Source organism: Centroberyx affinis, unplaced genomic scaffold (assembly GCF_046629955.1).
Source record: "Centroberyx affinis isolate AG114_WGS23_722 - 3 ecotype Tasmania unplaced genomic scaffold, CSIRO-AGI_Caff_v1 ptg000270l_1, whole genome shotgun sequence".
NCBI classification, from domain to species: Eukaryota; Metazoa; Chordata; class Actinopteri; order Beryciformes; family Berycidae; genus Centroberyx; species Centroberyx affinis.
Window position 1 is genome coordinate 345,068 of NW_027278950.1, and position 20,209 is coordinate 365,276.

General features: G+C 46.0%; 1 protein-coding gene across 1 annotated transcript; it reads left to right on the forward strand.

The window, feature by feature from the left end:
* Positions 1-266: 266 nt before the first annotated feature.
* st3gal2 (ST3 beta-galactoside alpha-2,3-sialyltransferase 2) lies at positions 267-14,401 on the forward strand. The gene is made up of 9 exons (XM_071547518.1): positions 267-381; positions 1,467-1,568; positions 2,825-3,549; positions 10,045-10,104; positions 10,587-10,720; positions 12,258-12,437; positions 12,780-12,825; positions 13,884-14,003; positions 14,228-14,401. The coding sequence occupies exons 1-9, from the start codon at positions 267-269 to the stop codon at positions 14,399-14,401; spliced, it is 1,656 nt and encodes a 551-aa protein (XP_071403619.1).
* The last annotated feature ends 5,808 nt before the right edge of the window (positions 14,402-20,209 follow it).

Consider the following 20,209-nt stretch of genomic DNA (forward strand, 5'->3'; position numbering starts at 1 on the left):
TATTCTGCCAGCGTGTAATCACTCAAACACTGCCATTTTCACTCTACTGAGCCATTTAAAATCTGGTTTTATAGTTTACCATTTAACCATAAAAACTCTGGTGAATACTGATCAGCCAATACAATACACAAATAGGACAGAGCAGAGGAGTAAGTTGAACCTTGCACCATCTGACAGAGACAGAGAGAACGGGGCAGTCTGAAAAGCAGGAGAGGAAGAAGAGTGAGGAGGAGAGAGGCCGAACGACGGATGTGTGAAAAGAAGAGATGAGATTGAAACGGCAGAGAGAAAGAGAGGGGCTGCCGGAGACAAAGAGGGAACCGGGGAGTCCGAGGGAAGAGAGGAAATGGGAGTTTAAAAGGGGAGAGGAGGACAAAGGAGGTGAGGGAGAGGAGAATTAAAGGTGTCGACGTGGTCGATGAGGCTAATGGCACAGTAAATGACACTCTCTACTTTCTCTCTCTCTCTCTCTCTCTCTCCAGGGTTTTCACGGAACAGGACGCCGGTCTTCATGGCAGACGGAAATCCCTGAAGGACACACACACACACACAGGAACTTGATCGTGGACTGCATGGGACAAGAACTTTACTGGGAACAGTGGTGCGTGCTGTAAAGGCCAAGGTTACACACACACAAGAACGCATAAAAGACGACCAGCTGCAGATAGAGTAGCGGTGTAACTTGGGATCTGTGTGTGTGTGTGTGTAGGTGAGGTAAGCGGGTGTTTGGAGGGCATCAGATTAACAGACAGCTGGCATAAAGTGGGCACCGCAAGGGTCCCACCCTCAGATTACAGTTTAGCAGATTAGAGATAAGCAGCAGTCACCTCAAGCTCCGCAGCCCCATGAAACCTACGCTGCCACCCAATAGGGCGCGCACACACACACACACATACACACACACCCACTGGCACAGATGTGGAACACAATTAAATTAGTGCAACTAGCAAGCAGTGTGTGTGGCCTGAGCTTAACACGTACGCCGTACAGACATTGAGTGACACACACACACACACACACACACACACGCTCTCCGGGCCGCAGGACAGATGCTGCCCCCTCCCTCCCTTGCACAGTCCTCTCTGAGCCAGCTGGAGAGAAGATGAGATTTGGGGCTGATTGGTTTTGTCTTTTTTTCCCCATCACACTCTCTCTCTCTGCGTCCCTCCGTCCGCCACTTCCGCTTTTCCCCGGTGCGCCTTCCTCCCCGGATAAGCCGTCGTCATAAAAAAAAAAAAAAAATCTTTTCCGTCTTAAGAACGGCTGCCAATCCGCTTGTAATGCTTTGATTGCTTCTCCCGAAAGTTCATTTTACTTTCTTGTATTGTTTTTCATTTTTCCGTCTCTACGGGGGGGGAAGAGAGCAGCGGTGACAGGAGTTTTTGATTGGTTGTTGGACTTTCTTCTTTTTTTTTTCCATACTGGGAATCGTCTGCTTTCATTGGATACCATCTTGTGTCCATCAGGCTTGGCACAACCCCTGAACTGCAGCCTTGGCATCTGGAAGGTGTTAGTGGTGAACGAGAGGCTTGCCACAGTGGAAATGGCCATCGAGTGTCTGCCTTCATGTCAGTATTTTAAAATTTAGCATTTTTATCATTAAGAATTCATCGTTCACCACAAAGGGGTGAAAAACTTTTGAATCCAACTTTTCAACTTTCTCTGTCTGAGGGAAGCGAGGAGAGGAACAGTGCGGGAAGAGTACTTTAAACTCGACACGACTGCTTCAACTATTCACAAAGTACCTCTCAGTGCCTCAGTGAAGCAGACAAACACAGACAATGGACTGAGACAGGAAAGGAGAGACCTTGAGAGAGGAGAGACGAGGCGAGGGAAACCTTGAGAGAGAGAGAGAGAGAGGCAAAAAGAGGAGGGGAAAAAAACAAAAGAGAAAAGGGTGAAAACTCGGAAAACAGCAGATAACAAAGGAACCGAGGAGAGAAGAAACGGAGAGAGAGAGCGCCCTCAGAAGAGAGAAAGAGGGAGAGAGGTGTTATTTGTCAAGGATGGCTAGAGACGTGATGGAACACCTTTCAGACCAGAGCGCCTCCCCTCCACTGCTCCTCCTCCCTCTCCTTCTCCTCCCTCCTTCCCTCCCTCTCTCTCCCGCTCTCATCTAGTCTGCCAGCCTTTCTCTGGCTACGTCGTTTCAGTGCAACAGAGAGAGAGAGAAAGAGAGAGAGAGAGCAGAGCAGAGTGTCCGAGCTGGGCTCAACATTCAGACGGATGGCAGTGAAAACGAGAAGGACTTGCTGCATCTACCTACATCGTGCCGTGGGTTTCACTGACGATGGACACCACACTTAACACAAAGACATAGAAGAAAAAGCGGGAGGGAAAAGAGAGAGGTGGGTATAGAGAGAGAGAGAGAGGTAGCCAGAGGAAAGAAACTTGGAAAGAAAAGAAGGAAGAAAGGAGAAAAAAGAAAGAAGGAAAGAAAGGGAGAAAAAGCAGAGACTGCGGCCGTCGCTGAAGGAGAGATCACCGCTCAACTAAAGCAAAGGACCTCCGAGCCAGTCGGGCTCCAGCCGTGTGTGTTTCGGCTGCGACTCAAGTGTGTGTGTGTGTGCGTGCGCGTGTGTAAAGACATTGCCGCGTGTGAGACGAGCACGGAGCTGTGTAGGAGGAGGCACAAAGAGAGAGAAAGCAGAGGGAAAGAGTGATACAAGGAGGGAAAGAATCCAGCGGGAGACAGAGAGAGAGAGAGAGAGAGAGAGCGTATGAGCAACACTGAGCGCACAGCTTGACTGCGAGACAAATCGACTCTGATACCTTGTCTTCTGTGTGTGCGTCTGAGTGTGTGTGTGTGTTTGTACTAGGGTAGTTTTAGCGGGGGATCCAGTGACCCAGCGCGCTAATCAGGGGGGTGTCCCAGCCACGCTGACCAGGCCTGGGTGGTCGTTGCGAGGAGGAGGAGGAGGAGGGGGTGGGCTGGGGACAGTGGCGGGCCCAGGGGTGGGGGCATGGCCGTGGGGGGGCCGCATCCCGTCCTCCACCCTGCACCGGGACAGGCGCTGGGGCTGGGGCGGCTGGGGGTCCTGGGGGGCCTGGGGCGGGGGTCCGTCCAGGGGAGCCGCCCGCCTCTCGGAGCTCCGGCCCTGGCTGAGCGGAGGCGGAGGCGGGGCCGGGGCGGGAGGAGGAGGAGGAGGAGGAGGTAGCGGCGGAGGAGCAGGTGGAGCGGAGAGGGGAGGCGAGAAAGGAGGCGGGGTGAGATGCTCCCGGAGGGTCTGGGTCCTCCTGGGCTCGCTGGTGCTCGTCTTTCTCACCTCGCTGTTCTTCTCCGTCTCGCTCCGCGGGGGCGTCGGCTTCAACTACCTGGAGCCGCCCGGGTGGGAGGAGTCGAGGCGGGTGAAGCTGGTGCCCAGCTACGTGGGCGCCCACCGGCTGTCGCCGCCCGACGCCGCGCAGCAGAAGACGTGCGCCTGCCTGCGCTGCGTCGGAGACCCCGGCGTTTCCGATTGGTTCGATGAGAACTACGACCCGGATATCTCGCCGGTGTGGACCAGGGACAACATCCAGCTGCCCTCCGATGTCTACTACTGGTGGGTGGTAAGTAACAACCATCTTATGATCTCACTTTACATGTTAGGGGTGCAGTTCCCATTGGGAGCGTATTGTAAGGCACTTTGGGTAGGTGTGGTATGGACTATGAATATCAAAGTATACGTTCTCCACTTTGTATTGGTGGATAATTAATTCTTAAAGATAATTTCATTGTCTACATTTCAAAGAATGAAATGACAAACACTAATGAAAGAACTGGACAGCTTCCCAGTTTGTGCCATTAGCTTCTGTACCTATACTGCTCAGCTATCAAATACTGAGCAGCAAGTAGTTATCTGTATTTTTGCTGCGGTATTATGACCCTACTTTGAATACTGGTTCTAAGGTCAAGTTCTAGTACTGTGATGACCCTATTCACTACGCATATCCTCATAACCCATGTTGGATTTCATTATCTGTGTGATAACTGAGTTCAGATTACATGATAATATTGTATGAGAAGATGATAATTACCACCACTAAACTGCACATTACATTGTGGCTGTAACCTGACTGCAGATCTATGGTTTTGAACTTTATATATTTGTCACTATATCAGCAGTTGGTCAGCTATTTATATTGATACATGATATACTGTAGCAAATTAATTACAGTGTACCTTGGGTCATAAACAGATGCAGATATATTTTTATGCATTTGTCCTGTATTAATACTGAGGAATGTTCCAAATTATCTAATCCTATGTAAAAAGTGGGACTTTATCTGTCCGTATGTGCCTGCCAAGCACAAGCACATACAATGCTGAAGAGTTCGGTACCAAAACACTATATATCCATTTTGGAAAAAAGATTACGTTTGTCATTCAGTGTCTCTTTTGTGTTTTCATTTTGTCAACCAAGGACAGTTATTTGGTGAATATCTAATTTCTCTCTCAAACGATGGATATCTCATTTTGGAATGGAACTCTTCAACTAGACACAGGCAGGACACACTGCCGTACCTAAGCAAAGACAACACAAACCTACAAACTATGCCTTTCTGATTTCATATTTCTGTCTTCAACACAACAGAAAAATCTTAATATCTTGGATCATACACTATATCATCAGTGTCCTATGAAAACCAAAAAGCTGCCAGTTACATATAGGAGATATGAGTTTAGTAGGCCACCATCATGAGGGTGGGGGAGAGTGTGTGTGTGTGTGTGTGTGTGTGTGTGTGGGAGGGGGTGGTTATACAGCATAATCACAGATCTCTCCTCCTTGAGCCGACCAATCCCCTCTTACAAGTACATGCTTCCCATCTCTCCTTGCCAGTCATATGTCATGGTGTTTCTGTAGAAATGGGACATTGCAGCCTTGGCCTCTGGGCTTCTTCACAGCCAACATTAAGTAATGTCTGAAAAACTGAAATGAGTATGTCAGCCGAGAGAGAGAGAGAGAGAGAGCATTTAATTAAAGTACACTTGCAAAAACAACCCCCCTCTGTGTGTGTGTGTGTGTGTGTGTGTGTGTTTAGGCCCATATGTGTTTGTGTGTGTGTGTGTGTGTGTGTGTTGAGCATTATTTCCAGTGTCGTATGGTTTTGTCCTTCACTGGCTGGCCTAGACTCTTATTTCAGCGCTGTAGCACCAGTCCAGCTCTGAAATGGCAGAAAACTGCAAACACAGGCCAACAGCTGCCAAGCCATTAGGTCACACTGCAACAGGGGGGTGATGGACTGGAGGGAGGGGGCGGGGGGGGGGGGGTGACAAGGCATTGGGATAAAGGAGAGGAGAGAAGGCAGAGAGGATATGGAAAGGAGCGATGGAACGAAAGAAGAGATGGGGAAAGGGAAGGGGGAGACAGAACGAGGAATAGAGCAGAGGAGGGGGAAAGGTGGATGAAAGGTGTGGACGGATGAAACATGGAGGAAACGACAGAGGGAGCAAAGGAGGGATGAGATAAATTGGGAAATAAAGGAGAGAAAGAGGTAGTGGGGCAGTGAAGAGGGGGAAGGGGAGAAAGGAAGACTATGGAAGGCTGTCTTCCTGTATGGGAAAGAACATCACGTCAAATTGCATGGAGTAATCTGGCACTTAGATGTTGCCTTGCTTACCCGCAAAAACATCCAGAACTCTTAGAACATGACCGAAGACCTTGTCTGAATCGTTGGGGTCTACTGGCAAATTCAGCATATATGATCCAGCAACAGGTTTGTATTGATTCGAGGAAAAATGGCTGGATTTTGACATGGAGTTTGACATGATGTTTTCTCCCGTACTAAGAGAGAAAGTGAGAAAGGCTTGTATTCGGGGACGTTGGGCATTAAAGAAAAACCTGTTGACTTTGAATGGAATAGTATGAATAGTTCATTCAATTGGCACTGATCCCTCGCCTTGAGTTTCCTAAACAAACTACAAATAGAGAACACTTTGAGTGAATGGCTAGTGGTGCACATCTGCTTTGTAAATCTGATGTGAATATCCAAAAGTGCACATTTGCAATTCTGCACTGTTGCACTGGACTGTAAATTGGTAGATCCTTGCTCAGTATAGCAAGAATTCTTACGTTGTACTCTAATCTTCAATAGTTGTATCTATTGAATTAGTATCTGCAGAATATCCTAATCTTTGATGTTACAATGATCCAATATCTGCCACTGAAGATCAATAAAGCTATCTTAAACTGGAGGAAAGAAAGGCAGCAGTGGAGAAGAGTGTGATGGAAAATTACACAGGAAGAGAAGGAAGGAATGGAGGTGATGGGATTGGAAGTGAGGAATGAGGAAATAGCAGGGGAAATTGTGGCGAGAGAGAGAGAGAGAGAGAGGTGCAGGTATGGTTAGATAATCCACTGGCAGGCGTACTGTATGTGTGTGTTTCCAACCATTATGCCCTTTTTGGACACCATAAGGAGCAAATCTCTCTCTTACAAACAAAATGTGTGCTTGGTCTGTGTGCAGATATGCTGGTAGGAAACAGGAGACAGAAAATGAGGGAGAAGGCAGAACTCACTAATTCATGGTGCAAAAGTAGCAGTTTAAGAGTTGCTGCCCAGTCAGTGGCCAGCTCTCAAAGTTTAGATTTTTGTTGGCCAGTCTTCAGTGTCAGTCCTCGAACATGTACCCAAGAGTCCAATATGTACCCAAGAGCTCCCTTTGTTCATCTTACAAGCACAGAAAACCCTGAGCTCCACTACTTCTCCCAACCAACCAATATCAGAAAGGAAGGAAGATAAATAATTACATTTATGCGTGATCGGAGCGTATGCCTTGCCGTCAAATCTAATTCTGGTATTGTGCACTCGTGCCTCAAGAAAGAAAGGCACCAAGCGTTAAAGAAAAGAAACATTTTAAAGAGTAAAGTCCTGCAGAAGTTACATGATGTTTCACTTTGGCAGAACACTTTCCCTCTTTAGCAGAGATAGGAGGAGAAGGTCAACCACCAATCTCGGTTGACCTGGGGACACACTGTCTCACCAATCACCTTGTTTCATTTGGAAAACTCTCCCTCTGTGTCCTCCCTCTGTGGTTTCAGCTTTTCAATAATTAATTTTTTCGCCTGTCTGCAATTTATGATATCGAGAGCTGATTAAAAAAAAAAAAGAAAAAAAAAAATCTGGTCGTGACACCGGCTCCCAAGGACAGCTAATATTAGATTTCTGGAGGTGTGCGTGCTCTAAAGTGAAAAATACTCTGCCAAAGTGAAACATTGGTTTAAGTAAAAAAGAAAAGTTGGATTTAATAGAACGTAGGCCCCGGGAAGCCCGTATTTTGGGAGCCAGAGGGCAGCTGAGAGGAAGAAAGCGAGGCGGTGTTTGGCATCGCTGCCCACCGAAACATCTGCCAAGAATTAGTAGCCCCTGAACAACAGCGGTGCAGTGTGCCAACCTGGCTCCGGCTTCTAGCAGAGACACAGAGAAGAAGATGGAGGGAGGGAGGGAGGGAGGGGGGAGAGAAAGGGACGGTGAATGGAGAGAGGGATGGGGGAGGAAAGGGCAGAAGAAGTGGGAGAGATGAGGAAAAAATGAAAGGAAGGCAAATATGTGACAGAGAGGGAAGGAGAAAGGGAAAAAGAATAGAAAGAGAACCGAGGTTGAATTGGGCGAACTTCCTCAACAGTACAGACAGTATGAGAAACAAAGTCAGAGAGAGTAAAAAAAAAAAAAAAAAAGAGGGTGAAAGGAAGAGATGTAGTTGGTCTCCGATCAACAGAGACGAGCTGCGTGGGACCACCGGCGTCCCGGAGAGAGGGGGAGATAAAGATAAAGACAAGAGGGGGAGGTGGAGCAACGAGAGAGGGAGCAGGGGGAAATTAAAGAGAGGCAATTAGACATGAGGGAGAGGACACCGGGAGAGAGAGAGGATGTGGGCATGAAAACGAAAGCGAACGGGAGAGCCGCGGTGGGAAAAGCGAATTAAGGCCGACGGTGGGTGAAAGGAAGCGGTGACAAAAGGAGAGAGAAAATTGAGAGATTGCTGTGTGGGAGAGAAGGAGAAAGACAGAAAGGAAGAGATGGTCGTCGGAGAGAAAGGGCCATTTGAAGCGGCTGCCAATAATCCTTGTGGAACTTTTTTTTTTTTTGGTTGTTGTTTGCAGGTGCTCGCTTTCTCTTTACGCGCGTGAATGCACATTTGCCTGTGCGGTTTGGCAGATAGTCAAATTGGAACAAGATTTAAAAAAAAAAAAAAAAAAAAAAAAAAGAATCCGACAACTTCTCATTGTCAGCCTCAGCGAGAGTGTGTCATCAGTCTCCTCACATCTTCTCGATGAAGCCGCTCCTCCCGGATTCAAAAAAACACGATATCCAAAATATCCAAAATAGAAAAACACTTTTTCCACTTTTAAATTCACGGAGAAGGCAGAAACACATTTTGACAGTCGTCTGTGCGTTTGGAAGGTGTAGGCCCATAATATTTCATGCTTCTAAGAACAGCGGTGCTCAGAAGTGTCAATCTAAAATGACTTTGAGGTACGGCTGTGGAAGCACTGATGTTTCATGACAGTATAAACTTCACTGTAGCTGAGAATGCAAACCTTTTTCTGAGTTCATTAAGTTGCCCAACAATATGATAATCATAAAATACCTGATTGATTGATTGATTGATTGGTAGATTGATTGACTGAAATATTTTGATGATCACCCTTGCGGAAACCAGATTTGTCACCTGCACAACAAACACATGGAAACAACAGATAATGTACAAAATAATGGAAAGTAAAAAAAAAAATACACTTCTTAGCTCGAAATGTCAGATGAAATCTTTGCATCAAATATTTTCATGTGTTTCTCAAAGCATACAATTAGGATTTCACATGAAAGCAGCAATATATGCACCATGTCCTTTATATCTATAGCCCAGTTCATGAAAGATGAAAGAAGATATGAAAAACTGGGTTGTTATCCCTTAGCCACCACCTAAAACTTTCTACCTACTTTAGGTTCACTGACAGTGGATGGTATTTCCTAAAGAGCTGCCTTTACAGTTTGAAGTTTGAGTTTTAATGGTTTCAAAGAAGAAAATCAACAGTGCTGTAGAGCCGCTTTCAAGGTAGCCGAAGAAGAAATCTGGGATAAAAATTTCCAACAAGAAGACAAGGTTCTGGCAAAGAACACTAATAGCTTCAAATTCAAAATGTTGCAGACAGTCAGGTATTTAAGGGATGAAATAAAGGAGTGGAGACAAAAGTACAAAAATATTAGAGCCTCTCTATCTTGCTCTCGGCACTTTGTCTTTTTCAGCTCCCCTTCCCCCTCCGCCCTCTGTCCATTTATTCTGTCTGTTTTTGCCTCGTCCGGACAGGAGAGCCTCTTTGTCTTCTTTGCTGTCACTTTTGTTTATCCCTCGAATTAGAGCAGTAGGTGCTTTGGACATGGTCATATTGTTGTCGGAGAGGAGAAAACTTTGTACCTGGCAAAACACTCAAAGACACATTTGCACACGGTCTCTTTTACTTGTAATTCAAATATTTTATGGGAGGACAACCTGACAAATGTACTAGAAAGGAGGCAAAATAGTTTGGGGGGTGGAAGTAAAAAAGTGTGCAAGAGGTCTGGATCCTCCTTTCCACACTTTTTGCTTTTGTTTTTGGAGCGGAGAGGAGTTTCCTATTCTGCCCTCTCTCTCTCTCTCTTTTGATCCCTCCTTCCACTGCCCTCTGTTTTTTATTCTGCTGTTTTTGACACATGGACAGCACAGCCTGGGCTCCTCTGACCTCAGCTCCCCGAGTCTGACTGCATCCTGTCAGCCTGACACATGGCTGTTACCTAAACACACACACACATGCACACACACACACACACACAGGCTGGCAGGCACAGGCACCCATACACGTACACACTCACATGAACGCAGGCATTTGCACACACACAAATCAACTCATATACATGGGCACACAACACACAGAAACTAACTAAATTTAAAGTCTGTGTTGTCAGATCCAATTTTTGTCTTCAGAAGAAAAGCTACACACATGCCCTAACCATACCTTCTCTCTCTCTCTCTCTCTCCCTCTCTCTCTCTCTCTCTCTCTCTCTCTCTCTCTCTCTCTCTCTCTAGATGTTGCAGCCCCAGTTCAAACCCCACAGCATACAGCAGGTGCTGCTGAGGTTGTTCCAGGTATTTTATATTCTATATTATTAATGCATCGTTTTGTTATTCTGCTAGTACTTTCAAATTAACCCAGCCATGACTTAGCACTCACGCAGACTGGCTGAGGGGAGAAGAGATTATCTTCATTCGACGTTATCTTTAAGCTCCTTCCTGTTTTAATATATCAGTAGTTTTTTTCAGTGCGACTTTAATATCAATGCAGTGCTTTTGCATGAGGATGTGCGTTTAAATCTCTCACTCTGGCTCCCCGAGGGCAGAAAGGCCTCATTTATGTTTCATGGAGGGTCTCATGAAGAATTCACCCCAACTATTGTAAGCGGGATGTATTTTTACAATCAGGTCTGAGCTGTGCAGGTCAGGCTATTTCACGTCCGCCGCTATCCTAGCGCTAGAGGCCTAGTCCTGTTTCATATTGCACTGGAAGATTGAATTCGCCCCGGCAACACCGGCAGGCGTGTGATTTGATTGTGGCTGTCTGTCTGTCCCAGGTGATTCCTGGCCGCTCTCCCTACGGCTCCTGGGATCCGGGACGCTGCCTGCGCTGCGCTGTGGTGGGGAACTCCGGAAACCTCCGCGGGGCCGGGTACGGAGCCACCATCGACGGACACAACTACATCATGAGGTGAGAGGGATGGAGGGGAGGGATGGATGGATGAAGGGACATGGGAGATCAGAGGGCGGACGTAGAGTTACATTAGATGGGAATGGAGAAGATTGGCGAGAAAAAAAGAGATATTGAAGGATAGAAAAGGTTTGCTATGGAGCAGACTGACAGTGAGTGGAGGAGGGGGTGTGAAGAAGAGGAGAGGAAGGATGGCTGGAGAGATGAGAGGAGTGGAAGGGATGGAGAGAGAAAAGGGAGGAAGAGTAGAAGGATGGAGGGAGGGAGAGTGGAAGAGTTACAGTTGATCTGAGCGGAGAGTATTACACCATCACACTGTACATAACATTAAAGTTACATCATACAACAGTGTGTGTGTGTGTGTGTGTGTGTGTGTGTGTACTGTATTTAATCTCAATGTTTGATGCTGACCTCCATACTGCCCCCCTATTGGTTGACAGAGAAGTCATCTATGAGGTCGCTGCAGGCCACAGAGGGCTTTATGGCCTAAGAAGATGAAACGTATAGATTGTCTCTCTCTCGCTCTCACACATACACACACACACACACACACACACACACACACACACACGCAGCGATAACAGCTCAGTTAAATCCTTTTTTTTGTTCAGCGGTGATGGATCACGATGCGCAATTACTGTCATGTCAGTTGGCATGAACACAAAAACTCATGTATTTATGTATGTCCACTGACTTACACACACATACACACAACAACATTTAGTATGTGTCAACACATAATGATATACACTATAAATATATAATAAAAAATGCCCAGCCATGCATATTATACAATTGCACACTCCGCATGTTTACTGCAATCAAGATTTAACCCTCGATCACTGGAAATCACCAAAGGATGGAACTAACAGAGGCACAATCACTGGGAAATGGCAGCCAAGCATTAAAAGAGCAAAGAAATTGTTTTTACCCAATTGCTAAAACCAACGACTAATAGATTAACAAATACAGACAAAGATAGTTAACATTTAAGAGAGAGAGGGACAGACAGAGAATAGTCATGTGTTGGCGCCATAAAAGTACAGCCTCAGCAGCAATTTTCTGTGTGTGTGTGTGGGTGTGTGTGTGTGTGTGTGAGTGTACTGAAAGCATTAGCGTCCATTAGCATAGCACTGTCAGTAGACCTGTGTGGGCCGCCTCTGACTCCAATCATTGTATGTTTTCTCATCTCTGTGGTTTGGCTGTCATTGTCTCTATCATATCAGCTTGGCTCTGACCAGCCGCCCCCTCCCTCCCTCTCTCTCTGCCTATCTACCTTTCCATCTGACTATCTGAACAAAGGTCTGTTTTTGTTCGTGGTTTACTCAAACAGCCCCGGCACCCAAAACTGGATGATTGAAGAGTGAAAAAATGCCTGATCGAACTTTCTGATGGCAGGGTCTGAATTTTGGCGTAAACAACATGAAATCCATGGCTCCATCCTGCCTGGTGTCAACAGTACAGGCTGGCGCTGATGGTGTAATGATGTGGGGAATGTTTGCACATATCCGACCCCCTTCCTCCCTCTCTCTGTCAGGATCAACCTGGCCCCGACGGTGGGCTACGAGGAAGATGCCGGCAGCCACACCACTCACCACTTCATGTATCCGGAGAGCGCCAAGAACCTGGCGGCCAACGTCAGCTTCGTCCTGGTTCCCTTCAAAACGCTGGACCTGCTCTGGATCACCAGCGCCCTGTCCACCGGCCAGATCCGATTGTGAGAGCACACACACACATACACACACACACACACACACACACACACACTCAAGGGCAGCGGGCATGTTCACACACTGGAATATATAAGCACAGTTAATGCACAGGTTCAGATGAAGATGTAAAGAATTTGAAATCGACACAGATATTGTGCCAGGATATAAATAGTCTCACTACACTAACACACTCACACACACATATATACACACACTTGTGACAACCCAGGGAATAGTCTGTCATCCGTCAGTCATTCAATATTCACAGCCACACAGCAGTCACATGGTATACTGAATGAATGTTCTCTCTCTCTCTCTCTCTCTCTCTCTCTCTCTCTCTCTCTCAGTACCTACGCTCCAGTAAAGCAGTTTCTCCGCGTTGATAAAGACAAGGTATGTATTGTCAACAATTCATTGCTATCACACTTTGCCATTGTCACACCTAAACCCAGCAACACATGCACATATGCATCCAGACACACACACACCAAAAAAAGAACACACACACACACACACACACACGCACTGTGACCCTGCTTTGCCGCAATTATATCATCCCCTCCCCCTTGTTGATGAAGGATTACAGTTAGATTATAAGCCTTCCCTTTGTTTTGAATAATCTTCTGCTTGCTTTTTAATCCATGAAAATAAATAAACCCAAACTAATCCCCGCCATGCAAAGATTGGGGGAATATCTTCGTCTTGGTCAGAGTCACAGTTTTGACAGTGTCATTGGAGACGACCCAAAAATATAGATTTATAAGATTTACCCCTCCACCGCAGTACTCTAACGCAGCCTAAAGCCCTGTTCGTGCAGGATTTAGCATTACCTGGAGATACATGGTAAATTTGTAATTACTATTCCCTGATTATCAGCGGATTAATCCTTCATAACAATCAAATCTGGAGGAGTGTTTCATTAAAAATCTTGTACAAATGGACCTTTGGAAAACGCAGTGGCTTCGAATTTTATAATTAGCATGAGGTCTTCCCCCTGTAATAGAATCCATTTGAGTAAAGGCCTTTTAAATGAATTCAGAGGACCTTGGGTTTATCTTTTACCATAGGATTAGTAAATCTAAACCCTAATGCTGCCATAGGCTAATTTGGGAAAACAGGTCCAGATTCTGTCCAGTCCCATGGAGCATTTGTGGCAATAACATAGTTTTCTCTGAATATGAAAGCAAAGGTGTTACGATTCATAGTTAAACTTACATTTTCACAATAATACAACTTTTACTTCCTTTTATTAATCACATACTGCTCAATAAAGAGCATACTTGATTGGGTATCAAGGAGTGAAGTGCCGCACTGAGCTGAATATAGAGCTTGACAGTCATGCCCAAACCTGACGGGACCTGAGGGTGTCGGATCAGGCTTAGTGAAGCGCACAGTGAATAAACAGTTAATTACAGTATTGTCCCTTCTCGGCGTCTCTGTTCACCACCCAGGTCCAGATCTTCAACCCGGCATTTTTCAAGTACATCCACGACCGCTGGACCAGACATCATGGGCGCTACCCATCCACCGGCATGCTGGTGCTGTTCTTTGCTCTGCATGTCTGTGATGAGGTCAGTGAACAGTCTCTCTTTCTCTCTCTCTCTCTCTCTCTTTCTCTTACACACACTTTTTTCTTGCTCGCTCTTTCTATCATATATTTGCATATTCCCACATATTACATATTTCTTGCATCATACATACACTGGATAGATATATGCACATTTATCCAAAAAACATGCACACTTTCTCTTTTTCTCACACATTTTTTCAACTCTCCTCCCCATCCCCCGCCTAGGTGAATGTGTTTGGTTTTGGGGCGGACAGCCGGGGAAACTGGCACCACTACTGGGAGCAGAACCGCTACTCCGGAGAGTTCAGGAAGACCGGCGTCCATGACGCCGACTACGAAGCCCAGATCATCCAGCGGCTGGCCAAGGCCGGCAAAATCACTGTATTCCCCGGGAAATAACCAGCAGACCGCCCCATGTACCTAAGATTTTATGTTAGAAAGCTGATTTGGCAACAGACACTGTAGGAGCTGCTTAGAGTGTGTTAGATATTCTTGCTTTCACTTGCGTCATTTTGGGTACCGAGTTGAAGTAAACCAAATGCTTACTGAAGGGGACACAAAATGGCTGTTGCAAAATGGCCACAGATGTGACCAAGGACATCAAGTGAAAATGAAGGATTTTCTTTTCCTCAACTGGTACCGAAAAGTGTCATGCCAGACATCACTTCCCCTCTTACCTGGGAAGTAGCCCGCCAATCACTGATTGGAGGACATGCTGTAGAGCCACAGGAAAAGGAAATAGATGCAAATGCATTTCTTCTCCCATAAGACTGACTGTGGTGGGAGGTGAGCCATAGCTTGAACAATAAAGGAGGTGCCTCTTGACACTCATCATGGGTCAGACAAGGAAACTGATCCCTTTTCAGTAGTCAAGGACAACTTCACTCAGGAGAGCTGAACAAAAAGTGGAGGCTGGGCAGCAAGGAAACTCAACCAATCACCACAAAGAGCGGCTTTGACTGCCAGCCCCATCGGCTGTTTATACACAGACACCGAGGGAGCTGGAGAGGGAAAGATTACGAATGCAAATGCCCCACTCATGGACTGAATCCAGTGGAACTGAGCTGTGTTTGCCTGCTTATGCCATGGATGAGTATCTCATCCAGATGCATTAACAATGGCATCACCAGTTGGCTCTCTAACGGGTATCAATATGTTGAGAAATGGACTGTAGCTGCTACTGAAAAGGACAGAAAAGAAGTGCGCCGTCAGCAATCTATGGGACTATTGTTCCCAGCCATGTGGTGTCTGGCAATAACAAAGTGAGTGTAAATTTACAGTGTATTATCGCCTTCTAGCTGTAGGCCCCCAGACTAGATCCGATCTATGGGCACAACACCATGGGACTAGAAGCTATGGTAATCCAGATCATTTTGAACCCGCCTCTTGCAGAACCCTTGGACACCCTTTGCTTTGCCCTGGCCACACAGAGAGTGTGCTTCTCAAATCTTATATGGAGAAAAACAACACCTGCCCCTTTTCATTGTCAGAACTCCACCATATATATGAGCTGTCATAAGGCAAAGTCGCAGGGACGTTGTCTGACTGATGGGTTGTAAAATGGATTAAGGTGATCATGACGGTTGGTGATTGTTGGTGGGACTATATCATATGACTCTCCTCTACCCCTCTGAGTCCTAGCCAGGCTTAGCAAGGTCGTCCTCTTGCAGCAGACTCGCAGAAACAGGATGAAGACACATGACTTACTGTATGGCCATTTTGACTCACAGAAAGGCCGCTGCAGCCCAAGCATGAGTCTCAGCCTCTGTAGAGCCAGCAAGCCTGGTGTCTAACGATCAGACTGCCACAGCCGCACCACATCCAGGGAGAAATGTTCTGGGAGAGTGCCGGTCTGACTGCCTGAGACCTTAATGAGGCCAAAAGTCCCTCTCCGGGGATTTCATGTTTGGACAGAGATCACTGGTTCCTGGACCAGAGTTCAATCCCCATGTGGTCTGTCAGTGTTGGGTCTAATTTGGGAGTGGAGGGTAAGAGGCAGAGAACTGTGGCATGAAGCACCAGTCTGACGAACTAAAAGAAGTTGGTTCAGTGCTTTTTGCTTGCAGCAAACTCTCGCTTCTGCATGAACTGAGTTTGGCTGTCCACTTTGGGTGAAACTCGAGACAAAAGGGACCTTTGGTTGTTGCACTGCTCTGCCTTCTCCTGTTACAGCCCTAAAGTTCCAACCTGCCCCCCCCCCCCCCTCCCCACACGTCCCAGTGGAGTTAGGGACTGTCTGGCACATCTGCATCCAGGTTAGTGCCCCTGTGGTGGGGTAGAAGAGACGCAAGCCCCCCTGGATATGGGAACTCTTTGACCTGTCATTATCGCAGCTTCATTAACCACTAGCCCTGATCCCTGCTCAGCCAATGAAAATGTCAGCTGGGCCTGGAAGGGGTGGAGCCACCAGACGCCTTAGACTCCACCTCCTTGCCACATAAACCGCACCTCCTGTTCTGATTGTGACAGCAACTGATGGCAGACCACCGTACCCCCTTGTAGACTGTAGATTCGATTGGTTAGTTTTAAACGCTGTTCTAAGCCTTGAGTCTGCAACACTGTGGCTGGATTTACACTGCTGGCTCAGATTAGATTTGATTCCACCCATGTGACACCGAAAGGGTTCTTCTCATCATTTGGTATCATCAAGTAATGTCCCAGTTAGACATTTACAGTCACATGTGGCCCCAGTGTTAATTTTAGCTCACCATACAGAGATCAAAGGAACTTCACTCAGCTACTCACATTTTAACACGGAGGCACTGACAAATATTGGTCATGGAAATGCTGCTACCCAGTACTGAAAAACACAAATAAGAATGGAAAAAGAGAATGTGTGCCACACAGAGGTAGGAGGAAATTCATTTGATCTGAGCTGAGGTTGTAAATCCATCCAAAGATGGCGTGACAGGAATGTGTAACAAAAACCAGCTGGTGGCTGATAAGGACGAGTACTCACGGTTCCTACACAGGTCTGGGAAATATGGAGAAGTATTTGATAATTATTTTTGGAAATGTCCAGGTATTTAAAGGTGCATTAAGTAAGGTTTTTACTGCCCCACAGCACAAAATGACCATAATATATCTGCGGGGGGTTGATAGGGTTGTTGGTCCATACCGATGACTCAACGATTTGCTGACTCAACGAGTGCTGAGGTTTCTGGGCTTTCAGAACTCACTGTCTGGCCTGTACTCAAAAGTAAATTCAACTACCCCACCCACCCACCTACTCTAATTTTCAACTGCTCAATGGGCGACTGCTGCTGCGAGCCATTTTGTTCTCACGCCAAAAAAACAAAACAAAACAAATGACGAAGCGGTACTGCGAGCTGTGCCAGAGACCTGCCAATGGTTTGGAACTCCAGTAGAGGTTGATAAAAGTCATGGATTACTTAATGCCCCTTTTAAAACTTTGGCAAAACACACAAAATATTGTTCCAAGTTACACTTTACAAATGGTTAGTCCCTGAAGGAGCACTGAAGGAGTATTGTATTAGTGGTTTATTAGGTGTAAAACAATGAGCAAAAAAACCCCCCTGTGGTCTGGAATTGAGTTTAATTTTTGAAACTGTGTAGGAACATTGGGTGCCAGCTGCTGTAACAGGATTGTGAACCAACACTGTTTATGTGAAATAACATTGGCTTATGTCTGAGCACAGAACAGACATCCTTATGAGTTCGTTCATGTTGTAACTAGGAGACTATTGTTGATTACTAAAGGTAAAACCTGAGTACAGGGATGTAACCACATAACATTATGAAGCTGTCCGTATTAACAATGTTTTAATTTTTGTTGCTTCTATGGTAACCATTCTTCTAGCTGACGAAGCGTCCTGCTGATAAAGGATCAGGGCAGACGCACACTAGTATAAACAGAGCTGACACACCACAGTTAGAAGGGTCACCCACACTGAAGGGTGTCATACTGTCCCCTATAGGCGATGGGAAGAACTGTGCCTCCCATGCTGACATCAGTTCTGTTAGTTTGTGTAATATTGTATTATCTTTTGATGATATTGTGTAACCACACTCCAACTCTCATGTATTACCAGTGTACTTTATCTGCTTTCAGTGTTTTGATCCTATTTTGCACATAATGGATTTTATAGGATGCATTAGCGTTGAGCTGGGCTCATTCGAAGAGTCAGTTCGGCTGACTCCAGACATATTGTTTGTGTTGTTACACACACACACACACACGCACGCGCGTGCACACACACAGACACATATTCATGCTTTTGTGCCTTGTCCTGCTGCTGGACGTATCTTTCCTACAGCTGCTCCATCGGCAACACACACCTGCTACCTTTGCATTTTTTAAGTCTACATAGACAGACAGACACACACACACACCTCTGCCTGGCTGAGAGCTGTGCCTTCTGAGCTGCACACACACACACACACACATATGAGAACACACTCTGCCTTCCGCTATGGAGTACAGATGCCTCCCGCTCTTCACTTCTTACTGCTTTGTACACTGACATTGTTTTCTAAAGGACGCTGTAGGCTAGAGGAGAGGATGTAAACTCATAACGCAACGTGACTCGCCGTGAATTCTTATTAGGCCATTTGCTACTTTTTGAACATATATCTATATTTTTAAGGCATTTCTGCTTAACTAGATAGCATACAGTGAGGAAATGGCAGGAAAGATGGGACGAAGAGGGGGATCAAAGGTCATCCATCAGATTCGAACCCACGACCTCGCAGGCCCGGGCCCGCTGAGCTGCCTGCCCCCCCTGTCTGTCTCTTTTTAAAACCTGTCCTGTCTTTCTGTGTCTGTGATTGTGAGCTGCGGAGCGACTGCAGAACAGCAGATGGTGAAGATGACAAAGCGTCAAGAGGTTTAAACATTTCAGTGTAATGCTGCTGTCACTTGAAAAACGGTTCAGTGTTTTACTGCAATTGCCAGTCTTGGTTCAAAAGATGGTCTTTGAAAACGAGGCTGACTTGCTTTTAATCCCTAAAATGTTTTCGGAGATACGAGGTTTCCATCAGGCAGTATCAGCGGGGGAAAAAAAGGACATTTTTAGGTTGTATGGACATTCTGGCAGCAAAATCACATTCCTATCAAATTCCCCAACAGCCTGCTACGGCCTCAGTCAGATAACAGTCTTAACACTCAAGATCCATTTCTCCCCAAAACAGTCGAGACGTTGTTCCAGCAACAAGGAAACCGTTATCAGTTCTGCGATTCCTCCGGTTCCCTTTTGCTCTCTTAACCAGATTCAGAGCGAGACTGACAGGGCAATGCTTCAGATGTATAGACTGCTGCTGCCTCACATTTTACACAAGGCCAAAACATTGTGAGCAGCTAGAGAGGGAGAGAGAGAGAGAGAGAGATCCCTCTCTACTGTGCTGGCCCAAATTAGAGTGGAGTTTCACTGCAGCGGATTCTTTCTCCACCTACATGACAGATCAGGCAGTGTTTCCTGAGGCATTCATAACCTTAAGTAGGTCTTTTCTCCTCTTGCTGGCCCGATACACTATCTTTTTTTTTTCCCCTTTCATAATTTGTTTCTTAAAATAATTGGAAGGATCTTGAAGCGTTAGTTTTCACGGTCACTTTGGTTTCATGGTTGTTTAAAAGACTTCTGTAAAGAAACAAAAGAACTGCTTTGGCTGTGAGCATTTTTGGAAAAGCAGATTGGATTGATTATCTGTATTTCTTTTTTGAAACAAACAAAAACAGTAGGTGATAGTCAGGTGTTTCTTTGGCCAGGGAGTAATATGTTTTCTCAGGTGAAATCTCAATGCATGATTCAGTTCGCAAACTTCACCAACTAATGCTAAATGAAGGTTCTGTCACGACATAAACTTGATCCTTTAAGTCCTTCGTGATCAAATCTGTACCGCTCAGATTAAAAAACACTAAGCACAGATTGTAAAGAGAGATGCATCTCTCGAAATATATAATCTGTCCCGAATTGGTCCGGGCTTTCAAGCGTTTCCAACACTCCTGCCTGGCTGTCTGAAATGAGATCAGAGGAGAATAGGACAGTCAGTAGATGTATACCCAGGAGCGTGTGTCCCCTTTCTGCTGCTGCCCACAAGGCAGCAGTGGTGTAGGCCGCCATCCGCTAACTGCAGGAGGGATTTAAAAGCACACTGGTGTAAAGGTGTGTGTCTCCGTTACTGGGCCAGGGTTCCCAAAACATCTGAGCAGCGCTAACATCATCTTTGTCCTACTTGCTTTCAGTGGAA